This window comes from Momordica charantia (assembly GCF_013281855.1).
Source record: "Momordica charantia cultivar OHB3-1 chromosome 5 unlocalized genomic scaffold, Mcharantia_2.0 BLBB01000005.1, whole genome shotgun sequence".
Classification (NCBI taxonomy): domain Eukaryota; kingdom Viridiplantae; phylum Streptophyta; class Magnoliopsida; order Cucurbitales; family Cucurbitaceae; genus Momordica; species Momordica charantia.
This window is the reverse complement of record NW_028275163.1, coordinates 18,436,964-18,454,825: the sequence shown is the minus strand read 5'-3', so window position 1 is coordinate 18,454,825 and position 17,862 is coordinate 18,436,964. Positions and strand designations below refer to the sequence as shown.

The 17,862-nt window shown below is 36.1% G+C and overlaps 1 protein-coding gene across 4 annotated transcripts; it reads right to left on the bottom strand.

The window, feature by feature from the left end:
- Nucleotides 1-1,786: 1,786 nt before the first annotated feature.
- LOC111025015 (uncharacterized) lies at nucleotides 1,787-16,274 on the bottom strand. Of its 4 annotated transcripts, none has more exons than XM_022302866.2 (11): nucleotides 16,032-16,274; nucleotides 15,694-15,730; nucleotides 15,366-15,590; nucleotides 14,768-14,953; nucleotides 10,340-10,466; nucleotides 10,113-10,193; nucleotides 9,801-9,994; nucleotides 6,610-6,705; nucleotides 6,443-6,536; nucleotides 5,831-5,947; nucleotides 1,787-2,197 (listed from the first exon to the last, which is right to left on the bottom strand). In XM_022302866.2, exons 3-11 carry the CDS (start codon nucleotides 15,507-15,509, stop codon nucleotides 2,094-2,096), a joined length of 1,143 nt encoding a protein of 380 aa, XP_022158558.1. In that variant the 5' UTR covers nucleotides 15,510-15,590; nucleotides 15,694-15,730; nucleotides 16,032-16,274; the 3' UTR covers nucleotides 1,787-2,093. The 4 variants fall into 4 exon arrangements, with proteins under 4 accessions (XP_022158558.1, XP_022158557.1, XP_022158559.1 ...); XM_022302865.2 differs by having other exon boundaries at nucleotides 15,366-15,584; XM_022302867.2 differs by having other exon boundaries at nucleotides 15,366-15,526.
- Between the last annotated feature and the right edge of the window lie 1,588 nt (nucleotides 16,275-17,862).

Sequence of the window (17,862 nt, the reverse complement as noted above, 5' to 3'; positions counted from 1 at the left end):
CTCATCTAGTTAAGGTATATATTATATCTCATTAACTACATTCAAATTTATTTTGATTGTCACCTTAAGCATAGCTCAATTTGTTAAGGTATATATCTCTGATCAAACTATTGTGAGTTCGAATTCTCATCCCACGTGTTATACTCAAATAAAAGAGAAAAAATTAGGTTCATATGCTATCTTTTATTATTGTTTAATTATATAATTATTAATGATTCAAATTTTGAAATACATTAAAATGCATATATTTTTATTATTCAAATTACATATTCTAACTTTTGTCATTTTTCACTTTTATGAATTTATTTAAATTATTAATTTCAATATTTTTTATACTTTTGCTTTAAAAATTATTTAGCTCTTAATATTCTTTTTTTTTAAATTCCGTTATTAACTATAATTAAAAGTATAGTAATCAATTTTGGAATTATCTTTTGCAATAAATTCACAAATTTTTATTTTCATAATAAGTTTTTGCTGTTCTAACTTTTTATACTTTTATCATTTGTTTGTACCATATTATTTTTAAAAATTATTTAACTATTAAAATTTCAAAGCTTTTCGAATTTCTTATTAGTTATAATTAAAAGTAAAATAATAAATTTTATAATTAATCAAGTATGGTGTGAGAATATGAAGGAGTTTAGTCCCGTTTACTTACCCGCAATCATAATGAGAATGAATCGAAATGAAATCAATCGGAATGAAAATGTTATTTGTTGCTGTTGTTTACCATAAATTTTTTGAAATCGTAACTAGAATTCGTTGTTTACTAAAACTGTCGGAATTGAAATTAGATGTATACCCGGTCTCCCCTTTCTCCTTTCTAGTTTCTCACTTTTAGCAAATTACAAATACATTTATGCTCATCTTTTTTTTAATTACAATAATAATAAATCTTAATTTAATTTATTATTATATTATTGATAGTAAATATTTTTTATTATAAATATTTTTTAATATTAATAAATAATGAATAGTTGAAATAAAGTTACATCAAGTAATATCGATTGATGTTAATTAATATAAATTTATAATATTATATAATAAAATAACATCAACTAATAAAAATTGAAGTATAAATGTTGAAGTAAAAAAATTAATTAAAAATTGTATGAATCTAATTAATAGACGAGAGAGAAAAGGTAAAACTTGTAAAGTAATTATAATAAATATGTAGGACCTACGAAATAAGAAACGAGATTGATGGTATTGTTTAGAGAATGAGATTACAAAATTTGAGGTGGATCCCACTATTTGATTGAATGAAATAAGGACCTTAATATATATATAAAAAAATTATTTATATGTGGGTGGGAGTGTTTAATTTAAAGATAATTTTTTTTAGTATGTGAAAGAGTTTAATTAAAAAAAAAGGATTTTATTTGGGTAATTTCAAATATATATATGTATGTGTGTGTCTATATATATATAATATTCTTGCAGTATTTTAGTATATGGAGTATGAAAGAGTTTAATTTAAAATAAAAAATAGAAGTGAAAGGATTTTATTTGAGTAATTGCAAAAAGATAATGTTTAAGTCTTACATAGCTACTTTTTAATTTAGAGACTTCCAAGAAATTTTAAAGGTGAAAATACATGTCTACCCCTAAATATAAAAACTTTTACCCAATCATTACTACAAGCTTCTTGCAAATAAATAAATCCTGCAAAAAAGTACAACCCAAACATGTGGGCTCTCACATCCAAATATGTTAGATATTTGAATCCCTCTGCAGTAAACATATGTATAAACCATTCCACAATAACATCTTTGGACATTCATTCAGAAGTTAAGTAAATTTTTTTCTAAATAAATTGAGATTGTTTTCTTTTCATGTCCAAGACAATAAATTATCAAATTTCCATTGAAACAATAACATAATCTTTGTCTGTTCTCTTATTTGACCACTTCCCAGCCGACATTCATAAAATTTAGGAGGAATCAAGAGAGCTCAACAAAACTTACTATTCCAGTGTCTTTTCAAAGGAAAAATAGAACAAGAGATCTCGTATACTGCAAAAATTGGTGACTTCTGAATATAATGGAATAATGTACATGTTGATCTCTTTTGGTTATCCATGGTAAGAATCAAGAGAGCTCAGCAATTAAACGTTCACACTTATCTTCCAAAATCTTTACAGCTTCAGTGAACAGCACCTCAGGAGGTAAAGCTCCTGTTGATTCAATCTTAACTGCATAGAGGAAAAGGAATGAAAAATATAAAACAAAACAAGCAATGAAAAATGAGTTTCTTGAAACCATGTCAAATGTGTTCTTTTAACAAAGATAACTAGGCAATGTTTGTTTGAGAGTATGTTTGACAATTGGCATGGCTAAAAGAACTTATTCCATGACAAAAACATTTCCCACTTAAACTCTCCACGTTTGGAAGTGATTTATAAGTGTTTTTGAAAGAAGTCAAAAAGCACTAGAAGTCCAAAGAAAAGATAGAAGTCTTTCTGTGGAGCCTTGCTTACAAGAAAAGATTGAAAAAGAAATTTTGTGGCTCTTCAATTTGTAGTCTTTGTCAACGAGGTGAAGAAAGCCTAGACCACATCTTCATTCACACTGAGTTCACGGCCAGAGGCAGGGTTTTTTGCTTAATTTGTTTGATATCCCCGGCTGCTTACCTACTTCAATCAAAGATAAGAGGGATTGAAGTATTATGGAAGTGGGCTTCAAAGGGCCTTCATTTGGAACATTTGGAAGGAAAGAAACAACAGGGTTTTTCAAGGAGTTTCTTCCACTTTGATTCTTTCAGAAATGTACAACTTACTACTTATTTATGGTGCCTTAAACACAAGAAACTTTCTTGTAAATACAGCTTATCTTTGATCCTTCAAGATGGAAAGGCCTTAATGTTCTAGTTTTCTGGGACGAGGTCTTAACATTCCTTGCCCTTAGGTTGTTTTTTGTTCTTGTGTTGATATATTCGTTTCTTATAAAAGAAACAAAAAGGATGGCAATTATTCTTTACCGGCAGGGGATGCTATAGGTTATGTGAGAGTGAGGATGGATAATTCTTCTTATCCAAATAATTTTCAGCTTGTTGGATTGAGGAGTTTTGCAATGCCATGTGAAAGGCTCTAGGAATAAGTCCTTCAAACAATCAGGAAGGGATTATTATGCCTTATGGATGAGAAATCTTTTAACAGAAGGGAAAGGGTGATTGAAATTAGCCTAATTAACTTGAGGAGCGGAAAATCTAGGATCTTTATTGGTGAGAGTCATGGCAGAATGAACAGGTGGAAGAAACTTCATGAATCTTGTTTTTTAGGAAAAGATACAATTTCATTAATGTAATGATTAATGAAATGATAGATATACAAAAGGGGATGAGAGTCCAAAACCATTGGAGCTACAAAAAGGCTTTCCAATTGGTTAATAGAGAGACAAAACTATAGTGTTGAAAGGTAGGAGCACATTTGCACCAAGATAGAACCAAATACACTATAGAATAAAAAATGTTGCTACTGGATCGTTCTTTGCGTTGAAAGAGCCTATGATTTCTTTCCAACAATATCGACCAAAGCATAGCCCGAATAAAATGCATCCAAAGGATTTTTGCCTCCTTTCCAAAAGGGTGACCTGTTAGTGTAGATGATAATAGGGGGTGTAAATCTGAGGGTAAGGCTATTGACCAACCAAAAGATGATAGGAGGGTGTCCCATAGTGAGGATGCGAATCTGCAAGTAACAAAAACGTGCCCTGTGTTTCACCATGTTGACGGCAGAAACACACCAATGTGGAGAAAGGCAAGTCGATGGCTGCCTCCTTTGGAGCTTTTCATGGGTGTTTAAGGCAGACAAACTGGCCTCCCAGGGGAAGAATTTGATCTTCTTTAGGTAGTGTTCTTTCCAGATCGATTTGTAGAGGGAAGCTTCATTGGTGACGTAGTGTGGTAGGGCAAATCATGGATGAGAGATGTGGTAGTGAATGATCCTGACGGTTCCAGCCTCCAAAAGATTCTGTCACTGTCTTGGTTTGGGTGAGAGGAAGAAAGGCTGTGAAGGAGCAACGCTAATTCAGTGATTTCTGCATCCTTAAGATTCCGTCTGAATCTTGTTAGATATAATCATTCGAGACTTCCTTCGTAAAGGTGCCAATAATGAAGTTGGAAGTCACCAATAAAATGACAGCCCCTTTAATCTCAGGAGACCTTTTGTATTGGAGATTTAGAAGAAACAAAGCCCTAGCAAAATGGTTGTGGTGATATTCTAAGAGGATAAGGCTCTGTGGAAAACTATCATCAAAAGCACGTTTGGGCAGACTGCTAATGCTTGGCTCCCCGATAGGAAAAAGCTACTTATAGCCCATGGAAAGATATTTGAAAAATCGGATTTCTTATTGAGAACACTACTTTTAAACTCATAAATGAATCTCTCCTTGCTCACTCAAAATTCCTGTTTCCCCTCCATTTACACTGTAACAAATTCCAAGTCCTTTTCTGCCAACAGTGGCTGGTCTGAGACAAAGCAAGCTTGGCAGTTGAGAAGAGGTTTGGTGGACAGAGGTGGAAGAATGGGCAAATCTCTCTGTTTTGCTCCAAGATTTGCATCCTCCACAGGGTTCTGACTCTTTATGTTGGCTGCTAGATCCTTCTGGAACTTTCTAAGAGGAGAAAGATTATCAATCCTTTCTTCTCCTAGTCATTGAATCTTCAAATATCCTTGTGGGGTGGAACCGGTGGGTTGGAGGATTAGTTAAGAAATCAGACCTGTATCCTTTTGCCTAAATGTCTCGGTTTGGTCAGTTTGGACTATACTTCTTGGTCAGTTCGTTTGGTTTTGATTAGTTTGGTTGGTTTTCCAGTCAGATCAGTTCGGTTTGAACATCAGATGTATGTAGCTTATTTTAAAACTGATATGTTAGTTTTTGCTAGAAACCAACCCAAACCAAACAACTTACACCTCCAGAGACTTCATGATGATTCTCAATATAATAGAAAATTTGCAAAATAGATGCCCCACAATGGACATGAATCCCTCTGTGGGTTCATCTCTTCTTCCTTGTGTTTCTTTAGCAAGAGGATTTGGTGCTCCATCATACAAATTTCCCATTGTCTCAAGTCTTTCACTACTCTTTGGATGGAGACTTGGTTTAATTGCTGTTTGGCCACATTTTCAAGAATAAAGCCAAGAAACCTTGGGCTAATGCTATAAAGTTACTTTTTGGATTTCTATAGATCGAGAGTTTAGTAAGTGACTCCCTACAACAAATGGGGTAGAAGGTTTTGTTAGAGTATAGATATTAGTATATTTTATATTCTTGTATTAATATTAATTTGTCCTTTACCTTCTCCTTATAGGATTAGGTCAACCTTGTATATTTGTCTATATATATAGACTTTAATAATGAGAATACATCACATTGGATTCTCTACAACCTTAGTCTCTACAGGTTTGAACTCATGACCTCTTGGTTAGATACATATGCCAATTACCACTGAGCTTTGCTCATGTTGATGTAACCGACTCCCTTTTTAATTAACAAAAACAGGGCTGAGCTTTTGTAACTCCACAGGGAATTTGTTATTATTTGTAATACTTGGTCTTTTAGACCTACTACTTCACAACTTCTAACTAATTCATGGAAAGTTTGTTTTTTTGTTAATAAAAAAAAATCCAAAATAGTAAAAGAAGCTAATGCTTGCTGAAATTTCGAAATATCAACATGGGAGGAGGAAAACTACTATTTGTTAGGATGTCATGTCAACATTTATCAAGGCACTGCCAAACTGAACAAAGATGTGCCGATCATCAACATCAAGATTTATCCTTTCTAGCTCTACCCTCTAAGTTATGCACAAAAAAACCTTCACTTACAAATGAAATGATCCTTCACACGACGCAATGAGACACGTTTCTCCCATGCTTCTCCTCTTATGCATTCTCTACACAGTGTGCAAGATCTGGGGCGTGCTACAATTGCCCTTTTCTTACCTACAAAATAGACATGGTAAATAATGAAGTACATAGAAAAATGGATTCAATTTGAATTCTGCAAAAAGAGGCCAACATCATGCAACCACTCAGAATCCATCTTTTCATAATAAAAAACAACCCAACAATTCCTCATATTCATCAGAACTGCACGGGATATAGCATATGGGGGAAAGGACAAAAAACCTTACTTTTTTTCTTTAACATAACATTGAAACACCTTTTTTCTATTCTCTCCTTTAGATAATTAATGCATACTTAAAATAAATAATAATAATAATAAATTGAAACATGGCTTTCTATTGATATTTGAGAAATTACAAGGCTAAAACTAAAACCATCAAGAATATAAACAAGACTCCCTAAATTAGGAAAATTAGTTCTATACATGACAAAAACTTTACTCTTAAGGAATCCTTCCCATCTCTGAAACTTTACCACCATAATGTTCCAAGTATAAAGATAATTAATAGCAAATGTAAGAAGCCAACTAACCATTAGCAATGTCTTCAATGTCAAATACATCAACAGGACATTTCTTTTTGAGTTCTTCAGCCAACTCATCCTCTATCTCCTCCGAAAGTACAACCTAATAATCACAAGTTTCATTAGGCTTCAACATATCTATGGATCTTTGAGTAATCACTGACATGTTTCCTCACCTCAGGAAGCATCTTGTACCAAGCAGTGGCCACCGGGGACCACTTAGCGTGTGTTTTACCCATACCTTTAACAGCATGAGCTTCAAGTTCAATTTCCTACAAATATTTGAAGCAAAAGTTAAGAAATTTACACATGCTAACTACTGAGCAACAATAGCCCATTAGGCACTGAAACATACCCAATATTGTAGCATTACAAATAACCCTTTCCTTTGAGGGTACTTTAAACTTAAATAATATTCTTTTAAATAAGAAACTTAGAATTTCATTAAGTACAAAGAAATCTTGTGGTATAATTCGATGGTGGTGCTTTGGTGGAGACTTCGGTGTGAATAGAAAGCCACGTTTACCCTCTAACTTCTGAATTTCAGGCAAGTGACTCTGCTCTTAATGAATTTCAGGATCAAATTAGATTGTTATCGTCTATTTGGTAATCTTTACCCTCTAACTTCTGTAATGATGGTTTGATGCGTACATGAATGAGATGTATGTGTGTCTTATCCCGAAGAAAGAGAATGCTAACAGAGTGAAAGAATTCAGACCTATTAGTCCTGTCACGAGTGACGAGCCTTAATAAAATTATTGCTAAAAGCCTAGCAAGGCATAGAAAGGTCTTACCCTCTACCATTTCGGAGTCCCAAGGGTATTTTATTGCTAGGAGGCAAATTTTGGACCAAGTGTTGATTGCAAATGAGGCTATTGAGGATTATAGAAAGCGGAAAAAGGAGGAGATGGTTTTTAAGATCGATTTTGAAAAGGCGAATGATCATGTTGATTGGGACTTCCTAGACAAAGTTCTGTGGAAGAAAGGTTTTGGTTGTAAGTGGAAATCTTGGATTTGGAGCTGTATCAAACCAGTTAACTTCTCTATCCTCGTTAATGGGAGGCCTAGGGGTAAAATTTTTGTCTCTAGAGGCCTCAGACAAGGAGATCCTTTGTCCCCGTTCTTATTTATTATAGTAGTGGATGTTCTCATTAAGTTAGTTTTTGTTGGGGTGGAGAAAAGTGCTTTGCAAGCCTTTGAAGTGGGTCGGGAGAAGGTCGGCCTCTCTCATCTTCAGTTCGCAGATGATACCATTTTCTTTTGTTCAGGTAAGGAAAGCTCGTTTTCAAACCTAAACTGTCTTCTGGGATTTTTTGAATCCGTTTCGGGCCTTAAGATTAATAGAGGCAAAAGCTTGATCTTTGGTGTTAACAGTGAACCTGGTAAGCTGAGTGCCTGGGCGACTCGGGGGGGTGGTGAAGTTGGTGGCTTGCCATCCTCTTGGGTTATAATCCTAAGAGTGCGAATTTCTGGGCGCTGGTGCTTGAAAAGTTTCAAAAGCGCCTTTCCTCGTGGAAAGAAGGCCTTCTTTTCTAAAGGTGGGAGACTTACGCTGATTCAGTCCGTTCTTAGGGGAATCCCAACCTATTTTTTATCCCTTTTCAAGATTCTAGTGGCGGTCAGTGACAGCTTAGAAAAGATTACGAGGGATTTTCTTTGGGAAGGGGTGGAGGAGGGAAGTGGTTCTCATCTTGTTAGTTGGAAAATCGTTGCGAAGCCTTTGGAAGTGGGGGGTTTGGGGACCGAAAATTTGAGCCTCAGGAATGAGGTGCTCTTGGCTAAATGGTTGTGGCATTTTTTTCCACGAACCTAGTGCCTTGTGGCGAAGGATTATTGTGAGCAAGTATGGTCGCATCCTTTTGAGTGGGTCTCGGTAGGTGGTGCTAAGGTGAGCAATAACAATCCCTAGAAGGCTATTGCTTCGTGTTTTCCTTCCTTCTCTCAATTCCTTCGCTCTTCTTTAGGGGAGGGTCGTAATGCCTACTTCTGGGAGGATACTTGGATGGGAGATAAACCTTTTAGTCTTTTGTTCCCTTGGCACTACCATCTTTCTGATAAAAAGATGCATTCAGTGGCCGCTATCATGGATCCGTTGGGGGAGGGGGTTGCGCCCTCCATCTCTTTGGGATTTCGTTGTTCTTTGACTGATCGTGAGTCTTTAGAGGTTTTCCGCTTTGCTTGGCTTGTTGTCGGAGGTTTCTTTCCGTCTTGGGGGGGAGGAAGTGCATGTGTGGTCCCCCAGCCCTTCTAGGGGTTTCTCTTGCCATTCCTATTTCCATGTTTTGAGTTCCCCATATTCTCCCCCGTCGGCCTCTTTGTTTACCTCTTTGGAAGATAAAAATTCCGAAGAAGATTAAGTTTTTTGGATGGCAAGTCTTACTTGGGGAAGTCAATACCATGGATCCTATTCAAAGGAGTTCTTACTTGTGTTTGGGCCCGCAGTGGTGTGTGCTTTATAGAGGAGTCTCGGAAGACCTCGAGCATTTGTTGTGGTCTTGTCAGTTTACTCAGAAGCTCTGGCTTTGTTTTTTTGGTTGCTTTGGGGTATCTTTTGCCCTTAATAGGGATGTTAGGGCGACGATGGAGGAGTTGCTGCTATTCCTTCCTTTTTGCCATGGCGGTTGGTTCTTGTGGCAAGCGGGCTTTTTGGCTACTTTGTGGGGCATTTGGTTGGAGAGGAACAATAGAATTTCTAGGGGGTGGAAAAGACGGTGCATACAGTTTGGAATTTTGTTAGGTTTAAGACTTCTTTGTGGGGTTCGGTCTCTAAGGCCTTTTGTAATTATCAATTGGGTGTCATTCTTTTGGATTGGAGTCATTTTCTTTGGTGGGTGTCCTCTTCTTGGACTGTTTTTTTGTATGTGCTTCTTGTTATCCGTTTCATTTTTCTCAATGAAAGAATAGTTTCTTATAAAAAATAAAATAAAAAACATTGCCGATAGGGAGTCCTTTTTGTAATCCCCTTGACTTGGTTGGGATATCTTCTCTTTTCGTACATCTTCTCACTAATATGTACAAGGAAATATATAATATTCAAACTACCAAATGCATGTCAATTGGAAGTAAAGGTACCTACAGCTGTATAAATAATTGGCCTGCTAGCACAAGCACCACATACATGAAGTGATATACAACTTCGGTTATAGATTATATATGCCAAATTCATATTTATATATACTGACTTTATTTTACGAATGAACCCAAAATGCCTCCCTATTTGGGAACAAAATTACAAGCACATGAGTCACAATTTTAAATTCAAGACCTGTTATTCTAAGCATAACTCATCAGCTTCAGTCATCTACTCATGCACACCCCTTCTTCCCTATATTTCACAGATAATAGATAAAGTTTAGAGTTCAGTTACCTGACCCGGGCCAAGTCTAGCAATTATAATATCATTGTCCTTTGGACCAATTGAATTGTTGGAAAATTCTGGTAGTGTGTCTTGGCTGCAACTAAAAGAAGTATATGTTTTGGGTTTTGAGTTTGGAACTGATTTGTCTGATACCAAGGGAAATTCACTACCATTTGGTAACCACGTCAATAATTTTGATGTCACTGAATCACCCATTATACATTCATCATTAGTAGTGAAACAAGAAAAATATTGAAATAAGTTTATAATTAAGAAAATTTCTGAATAGAGCATGAACTTCAAAGGAAACAAGACAAATACCTGTAAGACGAGGTTTTCCACGTTCACAGCGAGCATGGAGTCTAAAAACAATGGTATTCTTCTCATTTGGTGTGTCTTTATCTAATTTTGAACAGGAATTATTAGTTAAGTATCCTTGAATAATGAAAGGTAAACCAAATAGAAATGATTTCTCAACATTCATATAGAAGTATCCAGCATTAGCATGCATAAGCACATTAAATTTACATAGATATACACAGAAATACCTGAGTACTCGAAAAGCCTTGGATCAACATGAATCGGAATGAGGCCTAACCTATGGGCAAGCACTTCATCTTGGATTAATGATGTATTGTTAGCAACAAGAACTTTTTCAATAGCCATAGTGGGAACCTCCATGAAAATACAAATCAAACCCAAATCAGCATAACAACAATGTAAACTATGTAATATTTAACATGGGATGAAACCCGATACAAGAAAATGCAAACAACGAGAGAACATATATTCCATTCATTATTTAACATCCCTAATCACATGGAATGCTCTAAAAGACACCAAAAAGTCCCCAAAGCTTTTTCTGTAGAAGAGGCAAGACACAAGACATGTAAAATGGAAAGGTACTAAGGGGGTAAAAAGGGGTAAACCATGTGTCAATCAGTGTTTTTTAAAAGCTTGAGGAGCATGCGCAATAGCCTTTTGGGGCTTAAGCGCGAGGCACAAAAAAAAAACCCGCGCTTTTTTTTACGAGGCACACTATATTTAAAAAAATACATAAATATATATATGTACATATACATAATGATAAATACTCAATTTTTATAAAATTTATAGGTAAAAGAAATAAACACTCATTTATTAAAATGTGAAAATATTAAGAAATTAAATAATATTCATATAAAAATTAACTTGAATAATTAAGAAAAGTAAAAAATACTTCAAATTTAAAATTAAGGGAGAAAGGTTTTGATGCAATCTTGCACAAGAGTTTTTAAGAATAATGCAATCTGCCTTACTAAAGGAGAGCCTATTTATAGAGACTTCTAGCTTTAGGAATACAAGATAAACTCAAGTTACTGTGCAGTAACTACTAAACTTTAAACAAGCTGAAGATATAAATAGCTAATCCTTTAAAAGAATAAACCACAACTAAGCCGACTACATCAATTTCCCTGACCCAAAAGATAAAACTCATCCTCGAGTTTAAAAGCAGTGAAGTTAGATGGCGGTGAACAATCCTCGAAATAGAAACTCGCTTCTTTTTGTGGTTCAAAAATACTCCAACCGAAAATGCCTTTTTTAACTCATCAAAACAACGATAAAGTGACCAAACTGAATTAAATCCCAATAAATTTTGATGCAGTAGTTTGTTGAGACAAAAGTCTTCCAAATTATCAACATTCTTTTTCACGGGATCCTTCTCAAAACTACCCACTTTCTTCTTCATTCCAATACTTCTCAAAATTTTCTTGGAATAACTAGCAATTGAATTGCCCGAATGAGTTTGAATTTTTCCCAAAAAGGACATGCCAAACATCCATCTCCAAAATATCACAAATGATTTGATCCTTATAGTTATTCCCAAATGACAAAGGGATTGTACAAATGTTTGATACTTGAGCTTCAGCTCCTTTCTTGATCCAACTAACCGTGTAAGCTGCAGGATGAGGGATGAGTTGGAGGTTGAGGGCTGTTACCAGTTTGCTAGACACAATGTTTTCGGTGCTTCCAATATCGATAATCATGTTACATATTTTTCCATTAATGGTGCACCTTGTCTTGAATAAAGAATGTCTTTGTGGAGAAGATTCTGTTTTTGGTGTAAGGAGAAGCCTTTCAAGAGCATAAGAAACTTGCTTGCTCTCTTCCGGTTCTAAATAAGTGATCTCATTTTCAGAATCTTGATGCTCTTGATCAATTTCTTCAGTTTCGTCTAGGATAGCTACTGCTCTTCTTTGAGGGCACTCATGTGACAAATGCCCAATCTGTCCACATATGAAACACTTACCTAAATTTGGTCGATCGTAGGTACTAGTGGGTCTTTTTGTTGCTGGAACTCCCCCATGTTTAGTATCTGCAGGAGGTTCAGTATCTATTTGTTTTCTTTTGTTCAAAACGGATTGGACAGAAGCTGGATTATTCTTGTCAAAAGAGGTACTTCTTTTACAGCTACTGCCACTTTGGCCATCCCAAGTAGTTTGTCGGCTATATTGTTGTTCAAATTTATTTCTGTTGTTCTTCAACAGTGGTGGTTGCTGTAGCAATGACCTCATTAAGATACCCAATTGGTTGGAGTTGTAGTTTTTCCTTAATGTCTAAATGCAATCCCCCAATGTATCTTGCAACTTTGTAATGTCCGTTCTCTCCCAGATTTGTTCTTGCACCAAATCGATGAAACTTTTCCATATAATCCATGATAGATCGAGTACTTGTTTGCAATTTTGATATTAGTTGTAAAGGGTCTGTTCATCATTGATGGGTAAGAATCTCTCGCATGAGTTTTTTTATCTTTTCCCAGGTGCGGATTGGTCTCTTTCCAAATCTCCTTCGGTTTGTCTCTAATTTATCCCACCAAACAGATGCTCCCCCTTTTAATTTGAGAGCTACAAGTTTTACTGTCTTGTTCTCGGGAGTACTCATGTAGTCAAAGAAGTTTTCTATGTTCTCCACCCAATCAAGAAACCTTTCTACTTCCATTTTGCCATTGAAGCTAGGCAAGCCGATCTTCATTTTGTAATCACTAGCATCTCGGTATTGTCGATGATCATAACGAAATCGTCTTCTGTCTTCTTCCCATTCGGGTAGTTCATCCGCATCACTTGAAGAATCCATAAAAATCTCATGCCGCCATTGGGATAAAGCATTCTGGTTGAATTCTTGGTGGGCATGATGCTGTTCTTGATGAACTCTTGGACCTAGATTGGTTTCTTGGACCCTTCTTGGTGGAGCCATTTGCCTATCTTGAATGTAGCTGCCTTTTCGATCATCCACCCATGCTTCTTGCTCCAATCTTGCTGGATTTTGTTGAGCCATTCTTGTTGGGTTTTGTTGCAGATTCAAGGTTTCCAACCGCCCATGTATAATTTTCAGGATTTGTTTAATCTCACCCACATCCTTTTGGATGACTTTAATGTTTCCTTCGACCAACTGCAAGCGTATGGTCGTTGATCGTGGTGAGAGAACGGAAAGCTGATCCTTTCTTTGTTGGCAAAGTAAGAATCGCACATGATTGCTGGTTTCTTTCCCGCCAATGAATGCCCAGAATTTTGGGTCCTCTGATATCAATTCATGCAATCTTGCACAGGAGTTTTTAGGAATAATGCAATCTGCCTTTCATTACTAAAGGAGAGCCTATTTATAGAGACTTCCAGCTTTAGGAATACATGATAAACTCAAGTTAATGTGCAGTAACTACTAAACTTTAAACAAGCTGAAGATATAACTAGCTAATCCTAAAAGAATAAACCACAACTAAGCCGACTACATCAGGTTTTCTTAAATAAATGAAACAAATTAATTTTGTAACTTTGGAAAGAGAAATATTGCCATGCAGCCTCTTTTGTGAACCTAGAAGATGTAAGCTTTTTTAATGGGCCTAGAAAATGTAAGCTTCTTTAAAGATCTGTCTTCAAACTTATCTTCTCCTCTTCCCTCTAAGTTCTACTTCTACCTTTCCACGATTATTCTTCCCCTCTTCCAACCTTTCTTCCTCACTTTCTTATGCCTCTCTTCCGATTACTTTTCTTCCTCTTTAACCAGATGAGACAGAGAGAAATTTAACAAATGAAATGAAAGCACAAAGAAGAGAAGAATCGTGGAGAAAAAGAAGAAAATGGTATGGGTTAGTTTTTTTCCCTAGTTATCACAGAAGTCCCGGAGGTGCAACGATTTGCACCTCGGGGCTTCAATGGAAGGCACGCGCTTAAAGCGCACCTTCATAGTGTCACCTCGCCTCTTTGGGGCGAGGCACTAGAGTTGCACCTAGCACCTAGGCATGCGCCTGAAAGGGCTTTTTCAAACACTGGTGTCAATGTCGTAATGATTATTATTTTATTAAAATAAAAAAGTCTCACTTCTTTAAATTAAGATTCTAAAGGCCATTCTCAATATCATCATCATTAAAGTTAATGGGATTGCCTCATGCTTAACTTTTGTCCATATTGTTTCTTTAAGATACAGCAAAAGGAATAATAGGCTAAACATTACAACCCCAATTTTTTTTCTATAACCTAACCAGGGTATGTAGGCTTGCACCTAGCAACTTTTCTAACAAGACGAATTCCAAATATTCCAAGCCCTTACCACTAAAATCCCTATTTTAATTAGCTTTTTTTTTTCAGATAAGAAACTTTCCTATTTTATTAGCTTTGAACACATAAGCTTGAGCAAAGTCTAAAATTTTGAAGAAAAGACGACAAACCGTCATTATTCTTCAAACCGTTACATAAGACACAAAGATTCCAAACTTTCATACATTCTCATGCAAGCATATGTTTATTCCATACAGACATAAGCTTCAAATGAAGAAAGAAAGTGTAAGCTACGAGACTATGCTTTGAGGCTAAGCCTCAATAGCCTTTTAATATATTTATCGCACGATAGCCCAGAAAAAGTGGTGACAAGGAAGTAAATACCAAAAGTCAGCCAAAAAGAATAAATAACTTAGTTTTATTTCATTGTGCTAGATTACCTACCTCAGCTATAAGGATTCTACGAAATGCATTAGCGAGTGCTGGGTCAATACCGATCATGTCGAACTCAATGTCATCCTCTCCTAAATCAATCACTTCAATTTTAAAGTTGTTGCGAAAATAATCCAGTCGTAAACTGTTATCAACACCCATCGAAGCATATGCTCCAGAATACTGTATGGTATCTGTCTACAAAAGCCAACATAATTTCACAAGGACCATGATAAGGAAATTAAAATAAGTCAATTAAACATAACGACTACAAGTTCTATAAATAAAACTCCAGTAAATTACAGGGATGGAAAAGAAAATAATAATATAGGCTTCTAAGTCATAACCATTAAATCTGCTTCTCTCCAAAAAGCATGAAACTTAATTAAATAGGTTGATATTTACTCAATAAACTGTACTAAACGTGTTAAAAAAGATATTTACTCAATCTGAAGGACAAAAAGTTGGGCAAGCTTCTATTTACCCTCCACAACAAAAAATACAAAATTTATATTTTCCTCGATTCAAATCGAACATCATTCTTAGAATTCGAATGAGAAAGAAGAGATGACAAAACAAACAAAATATGAGAGAGGGAAAAGATGAGTACATGAATGGGAGCATCGGCTTTGCATTCGACTCGGGTCCTCTGCATTTCTAGGTGCGGTGGGAGCTTCATGGGCACATCTGGAAGATTCATTATCCATTCAATGCCTTCTTTTCCTGCAACTTGTTCAGATTCCGAGTCCGACATATTATGCAAGCTTTTATCTATAGCAGACACTATCAAGACTCAGTTTGCGCACAATTATTTGGTTGTCGGGCTCGGCTGTAACTTTAAACAAGGAGATGGAAACGAAGTCAGAGCCGTCTATTTAAGTGACGCCTCCAAAGTTTCTACCTTCCAAATGAGAGCATTACTAAATTCCTACAATTACCTTGTCACAAGTCCAATGTAACGATACTACTTCCAACCTAAAAGAATATTAACCAACATAAGTTCCAACTCCAAAAACAATTAAACTAATGAAATAATATGAAACCTTTAACCAACTTATAAAAGAAATCAAAATAATACTTGCCCAAGTTATACGTTTTGTGCTCATTTCATTTCACTCCTAGAAAAATTTCCAAAACAATTTCACATTTCTCCCATCACAGAAAACACCCAATCACATTTTCACAACAGACTAAAACCATAAATCATTCAAAATCATCCAAAATCCTAACCTAAGAAACGATTGAAGTAGATGAAATAGATGAAATCAAACTTAACTTGAAAATTTGACGTCCTCTAAGAAACGATAGAAGTCCGAAAACCAAGGAGGGGAGAAGAGAAGTTTGGGGCTTTGATACGTTGTCTGGAAACACGCCGGAGGGGAGGGTCGCCGCTGCACCAGAAGCGCCGGAGTGATGCTGCTTAGTGTCGTGGCGTCGCCGTCGTTCGTCGTGGGTCGTAAGTTGCACGTCCGGTGCGGGAGGCAAGGGGAGAGAAAACAGGGGGGAAAAGAAAACGGGAAGTTGAAAGGGTTTCTCCAACGTTACTAAAGGGGTATGATAGTCCTTTCACCTGTACTGCTTTTTCAGAAAATAATTTAATAGATTAGAAAAGTAAGTTAAAAAAATGTGGGTTATTTGAGCAAAATGAAAATTATTTTAGGTTGTTTTTGTCAATTTCCCGAAAATCTGTCCAATGCCACAGGAGGAGAATTAACAACTCCAAAATTAGAGTGAAAATTTGAAGCTAAAAGAGAAATTAAAGAGTCAAATTGTGAGACTATTTGGGGGTTCAAAAAACCCGACAACCCGACCCAGCCCAACTTGGGTTGGGTTAGATTAAACATTGGGTTGGGTTGGGTTAGAAAAATCCCAACCCGATCGGGTTGGGTCGGGTCTCGGGTTGACCTTTGAAAATTTCGGGTTAACCCGACCCAACCCGACATCCTTTTTTTAAAATATATATATTAGTAATATTACATATATATAATAATTATTAATCAAAACCTTATTTTTTAGGTTCAATCTTAACCATCCATTTTCTTTTAATCTCAACCATCCATTTCCATTTAGGGTTTCATCTCTTCTCTAGTTTCTAATCTCTTCCTCTCCTCTATTTACCCAACCAAACTCTCTCCTCCATTTTTATCCATCATCCAAGATTGAATTTGAAGCTCCCTCCTCCCGCCGTTGCCACCGCACCATCTCCTCCCACCCCACCTCCTGCTGCATCCGTCGCCGTCCCACCACCTTGCCACCCCGCCGTTTTTTAAGTAGGTAAGTTTCAGACCAACGCCTCTGCTTGGGTTCTCTTTGCCTTTTTTTCTTCTTTTTTTGCCCTCTCTCTCGCGTCTACTTCTTTTATGTGTCTCCTCTTAGTTTCAGATTTGATTGCTCTCATCCTGTCTCTCTCTCCTTTTTCTTGGTCTCAAGAAAAAAATAAGCATATAAGAAAAACTCATTAATAGCTACAACCCGACAACTCAACCCGATCCAACTCGATTTTTTTGGGTTGGGTTGGGTTGGGTTGGCCATCAATTTGAGTTGGGTTGGGTTGTACATGTACAACCTAAAAATTTAGGTTGGTCCCAAAAAATCCCCTAACCCGACCCAACCCAACCCGTGAACACCCTAGAGGCTATTATGGAACACAAAAGAGATGTTGGAGAAGTGTGAATGAATCATGCATTGCTCAACTTGAATTGAAGAAGGAAAAAAAAATGCAGAGAAGCGAGAGAATACTAGAAAATGAAAAAGAAATTTGTGAAAAAGGGAGTTTACACTTTACATGAAAGGTGGTATGAGACTGTGCTGTTGGCTTTAAAATTAATTAATTATTTGTATCTTATAACAAAATATGAATTAATATAACGTGAGACATTTCAATCAAAACATAAATTTTTTTTCCTTGTACCAAATAAAATACTAGGATAATTTTCGACAAAATAGAATATCGTTTTCGAATGGGTGTCGTAGCCTTTCCCTACGCTCAACCGACTCCCAAACCAAAATTCTGTTTGTGTAGACCAAGTTTTTTAAAAAAGGTGAGCAATCACACATTGGAATTCCTTCAGAATGCTCATTTGAGCCAAAGCAGACGTATATGGAAC

Bases quoted from the DNA above. Each gene is read 5' to 3' on its own strand.
- LOC111025015 (XM_022302866.2), bottom strand. From the start codon at position 15,509: ATGTCGGACTCGGAATCTGAACAAGTTGCAGGAAAAGAAGGCATTGAA. The intron at 10,194-10,339 runs GTATTTCTGTGT...GTTCAAAATTAG, and splicing joins AAGGCTTTTCGAGTACTCAG to ATAAAGACACACCAAATGAG. The intron at 6,706-9,800 runs GTAACTGAACTC...AAATATTTGTAG, and splicing joins CTAGACTTGGCCCGGGTCAG to GAAATTGAACTTGAAGCTCA.